Raw genomic sequence first — 16,505 nt, 5'->3', positions numbered from 1 at the left:
TCCCCGTGCCACCCACCCGCCCCTGCCCGCCCCGTGGGACTGTCCCCGTGCCACGCGCCTGCCCCTGGCCATGCTGTCTCCCTGTGCCACCCGCCTCTGCCCACACTGTCCCCGTGCCACCCGCCCACCCCTGCCCACACCGTGGGACTGTCCCCGTGCCACCTGCCTGGCCCGGGCCTGCCGCTGTGCGCCGCCAGCCACCACCATGTGCTGCCTGCTGTGCTGTCATCCCCCTCGATGTCCCCCCCGGCAAACACGGCTCTGGAGGCGGTGTCCCCAGAGCAGCTCCAGCATCTCCAGAGTCCCAACGTCCCTCCCTGGGGACAGGGTCCTGCTGGCCTCCCTGTCCCAGCGCTGTGTCCCTCCTGGCACAGCAGCCCGGTCCCAGGCCCCGGCACCGCGTCCTTTCCTGAACCCGGTGTGTCCTCCCCTTGCAATGACGTCCGGCTCCGCAGTGCTCCGTGCAGGAGCATCGCTGGAGCGGGATGGACACGGCCGTCCCTGCTGAGTCACCCCCTGGAACAAACTGCCTCAGGATGCCCCGCGGAAAGGCCGGGATGAGGAGGAAGCCAAGTTTGCCGGGAGCGTGAGGGAAGCGACGGCCTCCCCCACTGCGCTGCAGCCTCCGCAGGCCCCAGCGGCCACATGGGGCTGCCGGGTAGCCAAGATGGTCCCCAAATCGCACTGTTGGGGGAACAACATAGGACATGGGGACATGGGGCAGGATGGTCCCCAAATCATGTTGCCAGAGGAACATGGCGACATGGGGCAGGGCGGTCCCTAAATCACACTACCAGGGGAGGACATGGGGACACAGGGGCACGGGGCAGGATGATCCCCAAATCGCGCTGCCAGGGGAACATAGGACATGGGAACAAGGGGCAGGATGGTCCCCAAATCACGCTGCCGGGAGGAACATGGGGACATGGGGCAGGACGGTCCCTAAATCACGCTGCGGGAGGGGGGAACCACAGGGACACGGGGACATAGGGACATGGGGACACGGGGCAGGACCCCCGCCCGCCCCCCCGCGCGCGGCCTCGCGGCGCCAGGGGGCGCCCAAAAGGCGGCGGGGCGGGGCGGGGCGGTGACGACACGGCCGCGGGGGCGTGGCCGGAAGCCGCCCGTTGCCAGGCAGCGGTTGCCCGGCGAGGGACGCGGGATGGTGGAGGCCGCGGCCGAGGTGCCGCCCGGCACCTTCCCCAGCTTCGTGGCCGAGGGGACCCTGCTGGTCCGGCGGGGCGAGCACGACAAGGCGCTGCCCTGCTTCACCAACGTGCGTGAGGGGCTGCCCCGGGGTGCCCACTGCCACACGGGGCCTGCGGAGGTGTCCCGGGGGGACACAGGCTGGGGAGGTGACCCAGGGTGGCCCCGGGCGGCGGACAGGGCCTGGGGAGGTGACTCCAAGCCCCACACAGCCCTGGAGCAGGTGGCATCCATGTCCCTCCCCTGTTCCAGGCGCTGCTGCTGCGGCCCGGTGACAAGCAGTGCCTCGTTGCTCGCTCAAAGTGTTACCTTAAACTCGGAGACACGGAAAATTCCCTGAAGGATGCGGAAGCCTCCCTGCAAAATGACAAAACGTTCTCCAAGGTAAAGAGCACAATGGGATGAGAGAGTCCGTGGGGGGTGGAGGAGGGCAAAGACAGGGCTTTGGTCTGTGTGAAACTCTGGGCTTTAGGGAGAAACTCACTTTTGCCTGGCAGGAAAGTAACTGAAATCTCCAGTGTCTTCTTTTTCAAATGTCATTTCAGGGACTTTATCAGAAAGCCGAGACCCTCTACACCATGGGTGACTTCGAATTTGCACTCGTGTTTTATCACCGAGGCTACAGACTACGTCCAGAACTACAGAAGTTCAGGCTGGGTATCCAGAAGTGCCAGGAGGCCATTGTGAACTGCATTGGAAGTAAGAGCTGCCCCTCACGGCGCTGGCAGGCAGAGCCGCACGCTGCCCACTTGCAGCTGCAGCCGTATTGGCTCCGCAAAGGATCCAAGGACACGGCCGTGGCGGAGCCTCCTGGCTCCCGGGTTCACGTACTCAGTAGCTCTCTTCAGCTGAAGACAGGAACCACCAAGCAGGGCACAGCCCTGTTCTTGGTTCAGCTTTTTTTTTGGGCAGGCAGAGTGCATATTCATATAGGATATGAAATAATTTCAGTTATGACAGTAAATTTTAACCTGGCACAGTTTTAGCTACTGCATTTCTAAAGTCACCATGAAAATACTCTAGGCAATGCAGAAGAAAGCAGCACATCCACTTAATGCCCAACTGCTCATCTTTCTGCTCCTATCCTATCGATAACAGAATCCATTTGGAGATCTTTATCCCCATATTAAAGCTCCGTCGTGAAGTTGGCCCTGCTACCTGGGTGATCGCTCCGAGATCCTGATCCTTCTCCAATTTACGTTGCATAAGAGCAGTGAAACTGTTGACGATGGCAGTGGAGCAACGGAGCGCTGCTTTCAACATCTCCGGCTTCGCTTGCTGTGCTCTGCCCCGCAGGAGACAGGACAGGCCCAGGACCTGGGGATGTTCAAAGCACAGCCAACCCTTGGCCCTTTCCCTGCCGTTTTCCTCCCGGCGCTGCTCTCCCGTGTGGACAAGCCGGGCCAGGACGTGCAGCCCCCGGCGGACGCGGCCCGCACGGGGCTGCCGCCTGCCCCAAACGCCCCCGGCGCCTGCACCAAGGGGCTGCCGATCCCGCCGGGCCGGTCCGGAGCCCTTCCCGCCTATCCCTGCGCCTTCCCGCCCGTCCCGCGCACCGGGATACACCCTGCCGCACACCCGCGCGTGGGCCGGCGCCGCGGGCTGTTTAGGTGCCTCCCTCCCAGTGAAATCATTTCACATTTCAGTTTCAACATTTCAGTCCTCCCCCAGTGCAACGGATTAACTTCATGTCACGGTTGCAGCAAAGTCTGAAGCTTTTTCCTATGTGATATTCTTTGGGAAAGCAGACGGGAGGTGCCAGATTAGGCTTCTTTCCTCCATTGCTGCTGCTTTCTTGGCTTAATCCCAATATCTAGATATAATTGCAATTCGCAGTGAAAATGCTCGCAGGGCTTCATATATTGAGCTTTGAGCATCTGGGCTGTAGAGGAGTGAAGAGGTAAAAACCAAGCTGTTTTTAATGAGGCTACAGCTCCTAGAGACAGGGAGGGGAAACCAACCAACCACCAACAACAAAAGAAAAACAAACTTAAAAAAAAAAGAGGAAACTATTGGCATTGGATCTGGATGTTTAAAAGGTTGGGAAATGCACATTTGTTGACCGGGCACCTGCCAGGCTGCTTTACAGGGTCTGCTTGGCAGACCCAAAGCCGCTGCCTTCCCCGCGTACTCACACCGCTGAGCCTGGCCCCGTTGCCTCGTTGGCTACAGCAGCATTTGAAGCTCCTTTTTTTTAATTTCCTTCTGCCCAGGGCAAGATAAAGAGCTGCTTCTCCCTGCTCCTGCACAGCCAGAATGCATTCTGAACAGCAGAAAGGGGAGCCACGATGAAAATGAAATGAGATTTGTGCCATTATATCAGTGCAAAAACACTTTAAAATATCTCTCTGTATTGCTGAAGATACTTCTGAGCTTTTTCCCCATTTTAAATCTTAGCTGTAATGCCTTAGAAGAACATGTCATCCTGCTGTCCATGCCACCATGCAGGATGTAGATCTGTCTGTCAGGGTTTTCATTGTGATGGGAGCCCCCGGTGCCATAAGAAAATAATAATTAAAATCCAGAGGAGATCAGCATTAATGAGCTGTAATCCCTGCTGAAAGAACTGACATCCATTTGTATTTCAAATGGAAGAATTAATAGAAAGCTTTATCTGAAGCAGGTGTGGCACATTCACAGCCGTTTTCACTTCTAGAGCTCTGTATGGCAGTTCCTGAACACTAACAAATATGTTGTTTATATTTGCAGGTCCTTCCTCAGTTAAACTGGAGAATAATGAGGACATCTGCTTTCTAAGCAGGCAGGCAGAGGTACAGTGGAAGAGCTCTTGTTTTGGTAGCTAACGAGAGTTATTATAATGCTAATGCTTTCTGCAAATAGGCACTACAGGATTAATAGTTTCTGTAGCAACGTGCACGGGGATACGGCTGGTCTAGCGAAGCATTCTGAGCACAGGGAGCATGCTGATCCTTCATGAGAGTATTTATGCACCTGCTTTTAATGGACTTTTGGCTCTGTTTGCTTAAAATATAAAGGAGAATGCAGAAAGGCAGGGAAGAGTAACCAAGGAGAAACATATTTCCCTCCCAGCCTGACTGTTCCTAAAGGGAGATCACCCAACAAAAGGTAATAAGTAACAGCACTGAGATCAGAGCCAGCATACATTTATCTCCATTATTTACTTTGGTTTTACCTGACGTTTAAGGTTCACGTTTTTCATAGTGGCACTTTCTCAATTGCTTAATTTAGAGGTGGTCTCCTGAGGCAGCACCTTGTTCCTCCGCGGCGCCAAGCACACACAGCTCCCTTCTTCCAGCTGCAATTATGGGTACTCGGTGGTTAGAGTAATTTGTACAAAGGGGACTAAAGATAGGTACTGTAATTGCAGGATTTTTACCTGTGAAGCTTTATAAATACTCTCAGAGGCCTTGCCTGTTAAAACCTCTTTTTCTTTGGGGACAACGAGACCTGCCCACCCCACAAGGGGGAAGCCTCTAGGACAGTGTGAGACACTGTGCTCAGACAGCAGCGCTCTGCTCTTCCTGCAATGCCCCTCCTGTTCTTGCAAGGGAGGGAGCCCGTTTGGGTTCAAAATTTCAATTGCTCACGGCTAAAACAATTGGCCCGACTTCCTGGTTTTACTTAAAAAATGGTTTGACCTATACGGAGCGTGAGGAGAATTCTAAAAGCCAGGCCTTTCCTCCTAATGCTAATGCTCCCCGCTTGTCTGCCCTGACTTGCTTGATTTTCTGCATTGCTCTAGAGCAGAAAAGCCCAGCAGAAGCTCCAAATCAAACTGACCAAGGATCAAAAGCGGATGAGCAAACCGGAACGTGTGAGGAATCCGCAAACGGAGCGACAGCTTCTTGGAGAGCTTTATGCTGACAAGGCCTTCCTAGAAAAGCTGCTCAAGGATGAAGGTCTTTCTCCAATGTATTTAACTAAATGTTCCTTCTGTGCAGTTTCTTGATTCTTTTCCCCCCTTCTTTTATATCCTATGACTGCTCTTCCCTATTTGCATCACGGCTCACATATCACACAATGATACAGTGGTCTTGAGAGAGGGAGATGTCTGGAGCACAGTAATTCTGGAGCCACATCCAATTTTCATGACTATGTGTGACACGCTTCCTTCCTAATGAAATAGCATTTTTTTCCAATGGACAGTTTAGCAGCAAATGAGCTCAAAGCAATCTGTGCTGATGAAATCAAAAGCAGAAACATTATAATTACAAAAGATTTCATTTCTGAAAAGAAAACCACACTACACTGCTAATAAGATCATACTTATTCAGTTTCATTATAAATGCTGTCAGAATTAAGATGTGGGATTCAGACAAGAATCATATTTTTGAACTTGGTACAGGGGTGATTCCCATATAGTCGTTTTTTCTAGGAAACGGTTTACCCAGTAACAGAAGAATGATTAAAGATCTAGTCTATTGGCAGCTTTTATATTGTTAATAACAGTAGCACTGTATGTGGGCTATCTGGTTTCCAGGCATGTAAAAGGCCGCTCGGTTTCCACTGCAATTTAGCCCACGCTTTATTGTGTTGAAGTGCCATTTAATTCCACATGGGTCTGCCCAGGGAAAGGGCTCCCCACGGAGCGGCTCCGTCCTGGGAGGCCTCTTCTTGCCTCTGTCCACAGGGAAGGCAGCAGCTCTGGGAGCTGGGAACAGCAGCTCCGGCTCTCTAACACACACATGGGCCAAACAAGAGGTTTTCCCTAAGCTCTCCCCCAAGGCCACGCTGGTTCCGAGGAGCAGAGCTCCTGGGATTCCCTATGGTACAGGCATTCCCAGGCACCCTCCCTCCACTGAACTGCAACTTCATTCAGCACAGACATTAACCCCCTCCTGGGTTCTACCATCCTGTATTTTCAGACTTGATGAAGAGCAGCACCAAGCAGGGCATGAAAGTAAAGGACCTGGTTTTGGGTGGCATTACCTACCTGAACACACGCACCGAATTCTGGCAGCAGCAGAAACCTATTTACGCCCGGGTGAGGGAGCGCAAGCTCAGGCAGCAAAGGTGGATCCGAGACAAGAAGCGAAAACCAGATGAAGTTGCCAGATACATTGTGAAGAGCATGGAAGACATTGATATGTGTACGTATCCTTCCCAAGGCAGTAGGAAAATCAGGACTGGCTTATGCAACTAGTTGCTGTAGTGATTACGGATTAGGACAACAAAAACAGTGCAATTACTAACAAACAGTACCAGGCAGTTTTTGAAAGTATCTGTTTTTAAGTTCTTCACCTTTCCCAATGGAGTATTTGGTATAGAATCCAATGCATTTTGTTTTTCTTATCCTTTTCTGTATTTGAGGTCTTGCTAACTGCGTTTCAGAACAACGCTCAAAGCCGCCAGACCAGGCAAGAGAAACGGGGCCATTTCTGCCCTTTGGTTCAGTTTGGTTACAACAGCTTGGCGCAGGCCAGGCCAGAACCATCCTGCAGCCTGATCCCCACAGCGCTGCAACCAGCTGGATGCAACCAGCAGCTCCCCAGGGAAGCGCAAGGGACTAGTGGAGGAGATAAAACCTAAGTGCCATAGGTAGTTCCTCATCTCCAGGACCAGGCTGCCCATGAAGAGCTAAGAGCAGTAACCCTTCCCAAGCTGTTTCCGAGCCCTACAAAGCTGCTGTTATTCCTGCTTCCCAAATACTGCTGCGTCCACACACCAGCAATAAACTCTGCTCTTTATCTCCAGTGCTGGCGGGTGGCTCCCCAGAGGAAAGCTTGAAGAAAGCTGAGCACGTGCTGAAGACAATACAAGGGTGGACAGACGAGGAGGTGCCCAACAGGAGTGAACTGGTTGGGAACCTCCACAACTGCATGGGGAACGCCCAGATGGAGATGGGCCGCATGGATGCAGCTCTGCAAAGCCACCAAACAGATCTGGAGCTTGCCAGGCAGAAGTAAGTGCTGAGAAGGTCCAGGGGATGGGGAAAAATCCTGTGTGCAGAGGAGAGTCTCTCTGCTCCGATGTTTTAGCATCAGGTAATGGAACTTCCACCTGGGCATTTCACAGGGCAATGCATTCAGATGCTGCACAAGTGTCATTGGCCCTAGTAACTTCCTGCTTAAAAATAAGGGAACTGAAGCAGTTTTTTAAAGGACCTGTCCCAAATGACACGTCGAAATCTGTTTTTAAGCAAAGCAAAACAAGAACACGAACCCCAGACTCAGCACTTTAATCTGCACTGCCTTCTCAGAAAGGTCAGGCTCTGATTCTTACACAGCTTTCTCCTAAAATGATGTGCACTCAAACCACAATGGTAGATGTGAAATATTTATCTAACAGGCATGAGTTACCTGCTTATACAGAAAATTTAGTGCAGCCTTTCAGCTAAAACAACCTGGAGTAGAACAGTCATAGAAATTAGTAAACTAATTTTTCAATGCACATGAGAAAACCCTGAATAGTTGCTTGGAATAGGTTCTTTTGGTTTTATTCTGGCTGAGGTTGCAATGGAAAGTTAAAAGTGCAACTGGCTTGTTATTTATCAGTTTCACAAATAACATATATTTTAAAAACGTTAAGACACTTCTACCTCTCTCCTGGGGATCTCCACTCCCCCATGTCAAGCCAGGTTAAGAATTAGCAGTGGGGAGGCAGGAAGGAGATCCAAAATGTTGCTGTTTTTTCAAACAGGGTTGTGTTTAGGAGGCAGAAACACAGAGATAACGGAGGGGGGAATCGCCCTCTGGTGGCTGCAGTTCAGCCCAGGCTCGTGCATTTGTTTTTCTTCATCAGCTTTTTCATTTGTAAGATAAGGGTAGTCAAAGCAGCCCACTGCAGAACGTGGGAATAAGGAATAAGTAAGATATGACTTTAAGTTCTGCAGGCTGCATTATTTTAACAGGAGCTGCCTTTAGCACAGGGGAAAAGCACTGGGAAAAGCATCGGAGCACTGGGATCCCGGGCTCCCTGTCGACGTGGGTGCCCTGCAGCCCCTCTCCTCGACTTGTGTTTGAGACCTTGGAGGGTTCGGCCACAGGACACGTCACAGATCCACAAGGCAACCAAGGAAAGCTGCAACCAAGAGGAGTGGAAAGGACTTTCACAAAGTGCTGCCATAAAGTGGCAAAACGAAACTGTTTCCCCCCATCTCTTACAGGGTGTCAGTTGCAACAGTTGTAGATAAAAACCCAAAACGTACCTTGGTTTTATGGCTTTCAGTCTGATGTTGGTCCTCTGATCCTCATTATCCTGCTGTCACACTGATCACCAAAGAAAATATATAAAACTGAAGAAAATGCAGAATGCATCAGGTACAAGACTTTTAGCTACTGTGATCTCTTTTTCTTTCCGATGCAGCAATTTGCCAGAGGCCATATCCAGAGCCCTTGATAACATCGGCAGAGTTTATGCCAGAATCGGCAAATTCCAGCAAGCTATCGACACGTAGGTAAAATCAGTAACAGAAAAAAAAAAAGAAAGGGTAAATTAAATAGGTGCTTTCTCTTCTTTTCTCAGTCATCCTTGCTAAATAGACTCTAGCAAGGATGACTGAGAAAGGCAGCTGTGAAATCCCTGCCTCCTCTGAGCGCATCCCTTGCTGCGCACACACCAGCAGCACCAGCTGCTTCTGCTGCCTCTTGACTCTACAGAGAGGACTGATTGCAGCCTCATTCCAACCAGGAATATAGACAGCAATGGTCTTAAAACCCAGCATCAGTCTGGAGTTCTCCAGATTTTACTGCTTGGTCTTTTTCTAACTACTTAGCAGCTCTCAGTGTAGAATAACTTCTCATACTAGTAGCACCTGGAAGCTTTTGTTCCAGTTGAAATTGTAACTGAAATTGTAATAGCACTTAATTCAGTAAAAGTCTTACTCTCTTTTTCTCTTCTTGAAGTTGGGAGGAGAAGATTCCAATGGCAAAATCCAGCCTGGAGAAGACCTGGTTGTTCCACGAAATTGGCCAGTGTTACCTGGAACTGAACCAAGCTGAGGAAGCCCGGAGCTATGGACAGAAGTCCTTGCAGTCTGCGGATGAGGAGGGCGATGTCGAGTGGCAGCTCAATGCGAGCGTGCTGGTGGCACAAGCACAAGGTAGAGGTGTTAGTACGAATTCCACCTTACGGATGGAGACAACCTCTCTGCTCACCATCTTAATGAGAACAACCCATTTAACTGTTCAGATCATAGAATCATAGAATGCTTAGGGTTGGAAGGGACCTCTAGAGATCATCTAGTCCAACCCCCCTGCACACGCAGGGTCACCTAGAGCACGTGGCACAGGGCTGCGTCCAAGCGGGTTTTGAAGATCTCCAGAGAAGGAGACTCCACAACCTCTCTGGGCAGCCTGTTCCAGTGCTCTGGCACCCTCCCTGTTAAGAAATTTTTCCTTAAGTTCCTATGGAATTTTTGATGTTTCAGTTTCCGGCCATTTCCTCTAGTCCTATCAGTGGCCACCACTGAAAAGAGACCATCACCGTCCTCTGCACTCCCTCCCTTGAGGTACTTCTAGACACTGCTCAGGTCCCCTCTCAGCCTTCTCTTCTCCAGGCTGAACAGGCCCAGCTCCCTCAGCCTCTCCTCATAGATAAAACTTTTCATGGTAGATTTGCTTAACTGACCTGTTGTTTTTCCCTCATTTGTGATCTTGGGTTAAAAGAGATGTTTTGTTTTTTTCTTACAGTAAAATTAAAGGATTACCAGGCTGCAATCATCAACTTTGAAAAAGCACTTGAGAAGGCAAAGCTCATCCACAACGATGATGCTCAACAGGCCATCATTATTGTAAGTGGCACGTTGCAAAGAGGAGAGAAGCTTGGGGAAGCTTCAATAAGTTACCTGTAACCATTTCCAGTAGTTACAGGGGGAGGATACAATCTCTAAAATAGTTTGTATAACAAAAGATACGAAGCTTTCTGCCTTGGAAAATATAATCCCTGTTTGTGAATGCAACATTGGTTGGGCATGGTGAAGTCCTGGCGCTGTTTGGGCCAAGGGAAAATTTTCTTTTCACCTTCCTGGGGCAAGGGTTTCACTCTCAGAATACAGTGGAGTCTCCTCTGCATTCAGTTGCTAACAGAAATCAAAAGACAACAAGCTCGGATTTGTAACTGCATTTCTAAAGCCCTTTTTAATGAACCCTTTCGCTTTCAGGCCTTAAATGACGTGAGCAAGAGCTTCATCAAAGATCTGAAAGCAGCAGAGATGACATCCGCTTCTCCCAAAGGTAGTTGTTAGTGGAGCTCTGCACACGCAAGTTTAAACATTCCCCCTTCCCTCTCCTGGGGCACAGGAAGGAGACGTGGAAAAAGCCCTGATGGGTCCCAGGCTCTGCCAGTTGTGAGCAGGAGGTGGCAGCACTGCCCAAGGTTCCTCTTGGTGCCCGCAGGGCGCAAAGTCTGCACCGTGGGACCTGCTCCGGCTCCTGCACCCGCATCCGCGTGCGCTGCAGGGGCAGGACGCTCCCTCCTGAGCCCCGGGGCAGCGCGTCCCTCGGCCACCTCCACCCCTGGGCTTTACCTCGTGCTCGTTTTGTCACCCTTGATGGTTCCAGACTGGTACCTGCCAGTACCCGGCTTCTGCTCGCATGAGGCCGTGCAGCTCCACCTCGTCCAGCATCAGTAAAAGGAGTCTTGCAAGACAGAAAATAGAGTTTTCTGCCTGTGGGGAGGGAGACGGGAGTTCTCTTTTGTGCCCTAGAGAGTGCTCAGGGCTGCACTTTGGTTTAAAATCACTTTCCTGCCCCCCCAGATGACGACTACAGCAGCGAAAACACAGAAGAGAGCTCCAAGAGGACCATGGAGAGGGAGGGAAGCGAGGGCAGCGAGCTCAGCATAGAGACCCAGAGCAACGAGAGGCAAGAGGACGAGAACGAGGATGAGGAGCCCGAGAACGGCGATGAGGGAAACGAACAAGCAAACGAGGAGAGCGAGAGGAGCGAGGGCGAAAAGGAAGAGCCGGGGACGGGGGAAAGCGAAGAGGAGGCTGCAGAGCCGCGCGCGGCCGCCCCGGAGTAGAGCGGCGCCTCCCGGGGCGTCGGGCCCCGCGATTAAACGTTGCTGTGACGGTGTCGTGTGGGCCGAGCTCCCTGCGGGGCCGGGGGCTGCTGGGGGGGAGCCCGGGGCATCCGGGGGGGCCTCGGGCTGCTCCGTGGGGCCCCAGGAAGGAGAGGGACCCAGGAGGGTCCCCAGGGCTGGGGGGGGTCCCTAGGGTCGGGGGACCCAGTTCTGGCCCCCAGGGGGTTCCCAGAGCAGGGGGGTCCCTGGGGTCAGGCTGGGGAGGGGGATCCCCAGGGCCGGGAGGGGGTCCCTAGAGTCAGGGGATCCAGTTCTGGCCCACAGGGCGGTCCCTAGAGCAGGGGGGTCCCCAGGGTCAGGCTGGGGAGGGGGGATCCAGCTTTGTCCCCCAGGAGGGTCCCCAGGGCCGGGGGGGGTCCCTAGGGTCAGAGGATCCAGTTCTGCCCCCCAGGGGGGTCCCCAAGGTTGGAGGATCCAGCTCTGCCCCCCAAGGGGGTCCCCAGGGTGGGGGGGGGGTCCGCAGGGTCAGGCCGGGGGGGGGGATCCAGCTCTGCCCCCCAAGGGGATCCCTAAGGTCAGACCGGGGGGCGGATCCGGCTCTGCCCCCCAAAAGGATCCCCAGGGTCAGGCTGTGGAGGGGGGAGATCCAGCTCTGCCCCCCAAGGGGGTCCCCAGGGCAGCGGGGGGGGGTCCCCAGGGTCAGGCCGGGACGGGGATCCGGTTCTGCCCCCCGGGGGAGGGGCGTCCCCAGGGTCGGCGGATCCGGCTCTGTCCCCCGGAGGCCCCGAACGCCGCCGGGTCCGGGTCCCCCCCCCGCCGCTGCCGCCGTCGCCGCCGGCTCCGCCCCGCGCAGCCCCCCGGGCGGGGCCGCGGCGCGGGGGGGGGGGCCCCGCGCTATGAAAGCGGCGGCGGCGCCGCCCGCCCCAGAGCCGCTTCCCGCCGCCCGCTGCGAACCGGCGGCCCCCGGAGCCGCTGCCCTCACCATGGTGAGCGCGGGGCGGGACGCGACCGGCAGCGGCGCCGCTTTCGCTTTCGTTTCCCGGCGGGGAGGAAGCGGCGGGGCCGCGCGCGGGGGTAACGCGGGGAGCGAGCGGGGCCGGGGGGCAGCGCCGGGGCCCGGGGGGGCAGCACCGGGACCGGGGGGGGGGGCAGCCCCGGGGCCCGCGTCCCCCCCCCGGAGGCGCCCGGGGCGCGGGCGGCGCCGTCGCGGCCCGCACAAAGCGGCCATTGTGGCCGGCGGACAATGGCGCCCGCCGCCGCGCTGGGCCCGGGCCGAGCCGGGGCGCGGGGCCGACCCGGGCCAGCACCGGCCGCGTAGGGGCCAAAACCCCGTTGTGCCTCGGGCACCTTCCTCGTTCTCCCTGCGGATACCAACGCCCGGGTTTGGCACCGTACCTGGTCCGACAGCGCCCGCTGGGCCGGTGCCGCGTCCCGGGAACGTGTCCGGTACCAGGGACAACGCTGGGATGAGGAAGCAGCCGGGTCGCCGCTGTGGGGACCGGGATGCTCCTGCTCCGCGCAGGGCTCCCGGCGCGCGGTAGAAACGCGGGCGCCCTCGGGACCGCCATCCAACAACCTCTTCTCTTGGTAACATTCCAGAACAGAGGCTTTTCCAAGAAGAGTCACGCGTTCCTGCCTAAAATATTTCGGAAGATGTCTTCGCAGTCGGCAAAGGAGAGGCCCGAGGGCTTGCAGTACCCCTTCCTCGATGACGACGATACCATCGCCACGGTCAAAGAATCCAAAACCTTCTTCATCCTGAGGGGCCTCCCCGGCAGCGGGAAGTCCACTCTTGCCCAGGCTATTCAAGACAGGTATAAAGATGCCTGCAGGGTGATTTCCGTCGATACCTATAAAATTGTCCCTGCGATAAGAAGCACCATCCCTGAAGAATACTCCAAAGTTGATGAGGATCTAGTTGAATGTTTCAAACGAGACATCAGCGTTATCGTTTTGGATGACACTCACCATGAAAGGGAACGGCTGGATCAACTGTTTGATATTGCTGACAAATACCGGTACAAAATCATCTTTGCGGAGCCAAAGACGCAGTGGAGAATAGATTGCTTGCAGCTTAAGGAGAAGAACCAGTGGAAACTGTCCGTGGAAGAGCTGAAGAAGATGAAACCAAGCTTGGAGAAAGATTTCCTACCCATGTATTTCGCATGGTTTTTGAGTAAAAGAAGTTCAGAAATCCTGCGGAAGACTGGACAGGTCTTCTTAGATGAGCTTGGAAGCCTTAAAGCCTTCAAAAAGGAGAGTAAATACTGTATGTATAGAAATAGGAAATTTTTATCCGTTGATCAAACATTGACATTAAACAAATAGAGCAGACTTGGTCAGCTTCTAAAGTGACACTTTTAGTTACAGTTTGCTAAAAGTAGCCTGTTTGCACACACTTACTAGTCCGTTTTGCACAGCAGACAAAGCTGCTCTTGCAGGTTGCAAACAAATGAGGTGGGGACCGAGGCAGGAGGCTGGCAGCGCCGCTCGGAGCAGCGGAGCGTCCCCGGTGCTGCCATGGGGGACACGAGGAGTGGCAGGGAAAAGGGCTGGAGGGGGGAATCTTGTCCCCGCAGGGCTCTTACAGCGCTGGGGTTGAGATGAGTCGCGGCGATGGGCACAAGTTTTTCTGGTTACATCCAGGCCTAGCTGTGGGGAAGACGTTTCACTTGTAGCCTTGAGCAGCAAGACGAAACGCTGAGGATGGCCTGAAAACCAGAGGGGCCGCAGGCTCGCGGGGTGGGAACGGGCTGGTGGCATCAGCTTTTAGGAGTAACCTTATTTACCTCTATTTGCAGTTGCTCCTGCTATCGAAGATCCCAAAATAAAAATAGATCTCACCAGCTACTTCGTGAAGAGGCCGCCCGGCGTCCTGCACTGCACCACCAAATACGCCGATTTTGGGAAGGCGGCCGGCGCCGAGGAATACGCGCAGCAAGAAGTTAGTGTCGGCCTCGGCCTCCCCCCTGCCCTGCAGCGGCTCCGGCAGGATGAGGACGGGGCTGGGGGCCGCTTTGCTCCCGGTGGGAGGTTGTTTTAGAGGGGGCAGAGCCCAGGGACGCGCGGCCAGGGCAGTCGGCAGCGACGCAGACAGGGACTGACTTCTTCTAGTCCAAATAAAACAGCCCTTGTGCAGCCCTGCACCATCCAGCACCATCCCCGACAGCGCGGGCTGCGTGGCAGTGAGTTGAGGGGCTTGTACTTACAGCTGGGTTATTCCGTGCTGTAACCGATGAGTCTAAGCAGTTAAATACTGGAATTTATGAAGGAAAGACGGAACCAGCTCTGGATCCGTGGGGCAAAGTGTCAGGCCACCATCTTCCAGCCATGTAGGTGCCACGAGCGTGTCCAAGCGAGGGGTCCCCTGCTCAGCCCAGACCCCGAACGTGTCGCACCACCGCCTGTTTGCCGGTCCCTAAAGCTCTTTCCCTCTTTCCGCAGGCTGTGAAGGCCGCCTACGGCAGAGGCTTCACCTTGTCCGTCTCGGCCCTCTTCGTCACCCCAAAGACTGTCGGGGCTCGCGTGGACCTGAGCGAGCAGCAGCTGCCGCTGTGGCCGGGCGACGCCGACAAGGTGACGCCGGCGGACAACCTGCCCCGCGGCAGCCGCGCGCACATCACCCTGGGCTGCGCCAGCGGCGTCGAGGCCGTGCAGACCGGCCTCGACCTGCTCGAGTTCGTCAAGCTGGAGAAGGCAGGGAACAAGGGCGAAGACATGGGGGAGCTCGGAGCAGGGAAGCTGCAGTATTTTAATAATGGTATGTGGATGCTGGTGCTTTCCAAGAAGATCGATGTGAGGGCGATCTTCTCGGGTTACTACGGCAAAGGCAAACTGGTGCCCACGCAGAGCACCAACAAGCGGGGCTCTGCTTTTAGTTCCTGCACCATCATCTAACAGCGCGGGCAGGAGAGCTGCTTGGTTTGCTACCACTTGTATGTTTGTTTTGTTTTTTTTAAAGTAACTCCTGTAACCTTTAAAATTGTAAAGAGAAATAATTGTACCTGTACTAAATAAGTCCTTTTGCCAACTGCGGTACGTCTCTGGGGAGACGGTCTGTCGGCCTTGGGAAGGAAACAAGCAGCTCCTGACTGACAAAACCTGCCAAATAGATAAAAATGTCACTAGCTGAAGTGCCGAATGCTTTTCTTAAATGGAGGAGTTTTGGGGAGACCTATCCGTGCTGCTCTGCTTGTTACTTCCTCAGAGGAAGATCTCCCACAGTCTTTTATAGCTTCCCTATGAGCCACAATCGTTAGATCATGACGCGTCGGTAGCACGTGAGCGAGCAGTGGCAGACCAAAGCCTGCAACTGGTGTGACACCAGGTGACACGAGCTGTAAAACATCTCCTCCTGCCTTTCCCAAAGCCGAGGGACTAATATTAGCAATACTGGTAGTTGAATTTGTTGGTAAAACCCGGCAAGAGCCAATTATGGGTAGTTTCTGCACGTAGGGCAGTCCCTACGATGACAGATTTAGAGGGTATCGGGATATGCAGGAGCCTTGACTAGGGGACAACCTCACGTGTGTGTCCAGGCCTGGACCAGCCACCCTGGCTCCGTATGGACAAGCAAGGGCTTCCTTGGAGCAGGATGCACAGGTGGGTGCACAGACAGACCCTGCGTTGCCTTAAAGTCAACTATGGGCTGAAAGAGAAATCATGGATGGGAAAAGGAGCCAAGAACCAGGAGACACATTCGGCTCCTGCAACGTGGCCCCCTCATTCTCATGGCACGTGTCAGACGGGGCTGAACCAAGTGCTGCCCAGTGTCCTCATCCTGTAGGGAACAATCCTGCCTTGGCAGGGAGGGGAGGAGATCAACTAGTGTCTTGTCCATCTTATTTTATAGAAACTGAAATCGTGTCTGAAGTATAGACCCGTACTTCATACAAGATTTTACTACTTTTATCTAATGTACTTGGATGTTAATGTTACTTCCATCCTAACTTTTGTAATTTAGGAAGTAAATGGAGGTTCTATAACGACATAACTTAAGCCTGCTCAGATCTAATTTTTTTTCCAGCTTATGTTTTGCTCTTAGCGATGCCGTTTGCCAGTTGCTCACTCATTGCCATCCCTCACTATCCCCTTGCTCAGCTAATGGCTTTCAGGTCAGAACGGTGGCCTGAGCTCACGCTATGGGTTTGGAAGTTGATCCAGCACTCACACGGATGCTCACGGTGTTGGGAGGCCGGTGGGTTCCTCTCCTCGCCGCGACACGGGAGCGGGGAAACGCTGCGGGCTAAAGCACGGGAGCTCCTGCTGCTTCAAAGAAAACGGAGGACAGAAGGAATTCTCGTTATACCCTCCAAAAACCCCAACCCTGCCCAACGTAACCCACTCCCTGCCTC

General features: G+C 54.0%; 3 protein-coding genes across 3 annotated transcripts in view; all 3 read left to right on the top strand.

Annotated features, from left to right (window-relative positions):
- The window catches only part of LOC104572241 (NF-kappa-B inhibitor-interacting Ras-like protein 2), a 208,426-nt gene that overhangs the window by 168,777 nt on the left and 23,144 nt on the right, over positions 1-16,505 (top strand). The gene's annotated exons all lie outside the window — the stretch shown is intronic.
- On the top strand, positions 1,139-11,151 carry ODAD4 (outer dynein arm docking complex subunit 4). The gene is made up of 12 exons (XM_088529702.1): positions 1,139-1,276; positions 1,459-1,590; positions 1,752-1,905; positions 3,916-3,977; positions 4,931-5,087; positions 6,054-6,278; positions 6,883-7,090; positions 8,494-8,580; positions 9,033-9,229; positions 9,819-9,919; positions 10,289-10,361; positions 10,886-11,151. The coding sequence occupies exons 1-12, from the start codon at positions 1,163-1,165 to the stop codon at positions 11,149-11,151; spliced, it is 1,776 nt and encodes a 591-aa protein (XP_088385828.1). The 5' UTR covers positions 1,139-1,162.
- CNP (2',3'-cyclic nucleotide 3' phosphodiesterase) lies at positions 12,085-15,271 on the top strand. The gene is made up of 4 exons (XM_088529710.1): positions 12,085-12,137; positions 12,751-13,420; positions 13,953-14,095; positions 14,596-15,271. The coding sequence occupies exons 1-4, from the start codon at positions 12,135-12,137 to the stop codon at positions 15,046-15,048; spliced, it is 1,269 nt and encodes a 422-aa protein (XP_088385836.1). The 5' UTR covers positions 12,085-12,134; the 3' UTR covers positions 15,049-15,271.

The sequence above is a fragment of the Tinamus guttatus genome, unplaced genomic scaffold (genome assembly GCF_059628265.1).
Source record: "Tinamus guttatus ecotype Peru unplaced genomic scaffold, ASM5962826v1 Tinamus_guttatus_pri_ptg000339l, whole genome shotgun sequence".
Taxonomy (NCBI): Eukaryota; Metazoa; Chordata; class Aves; order Tinamiformes; family Tinamidae; genus Tinamus; species Tinamus guttatus.
The sequence above is the reverse complement of the archived record's forward strand: the minus strand, read 5'-3'. Positions and strand labels throughout refer to the sequence as shown.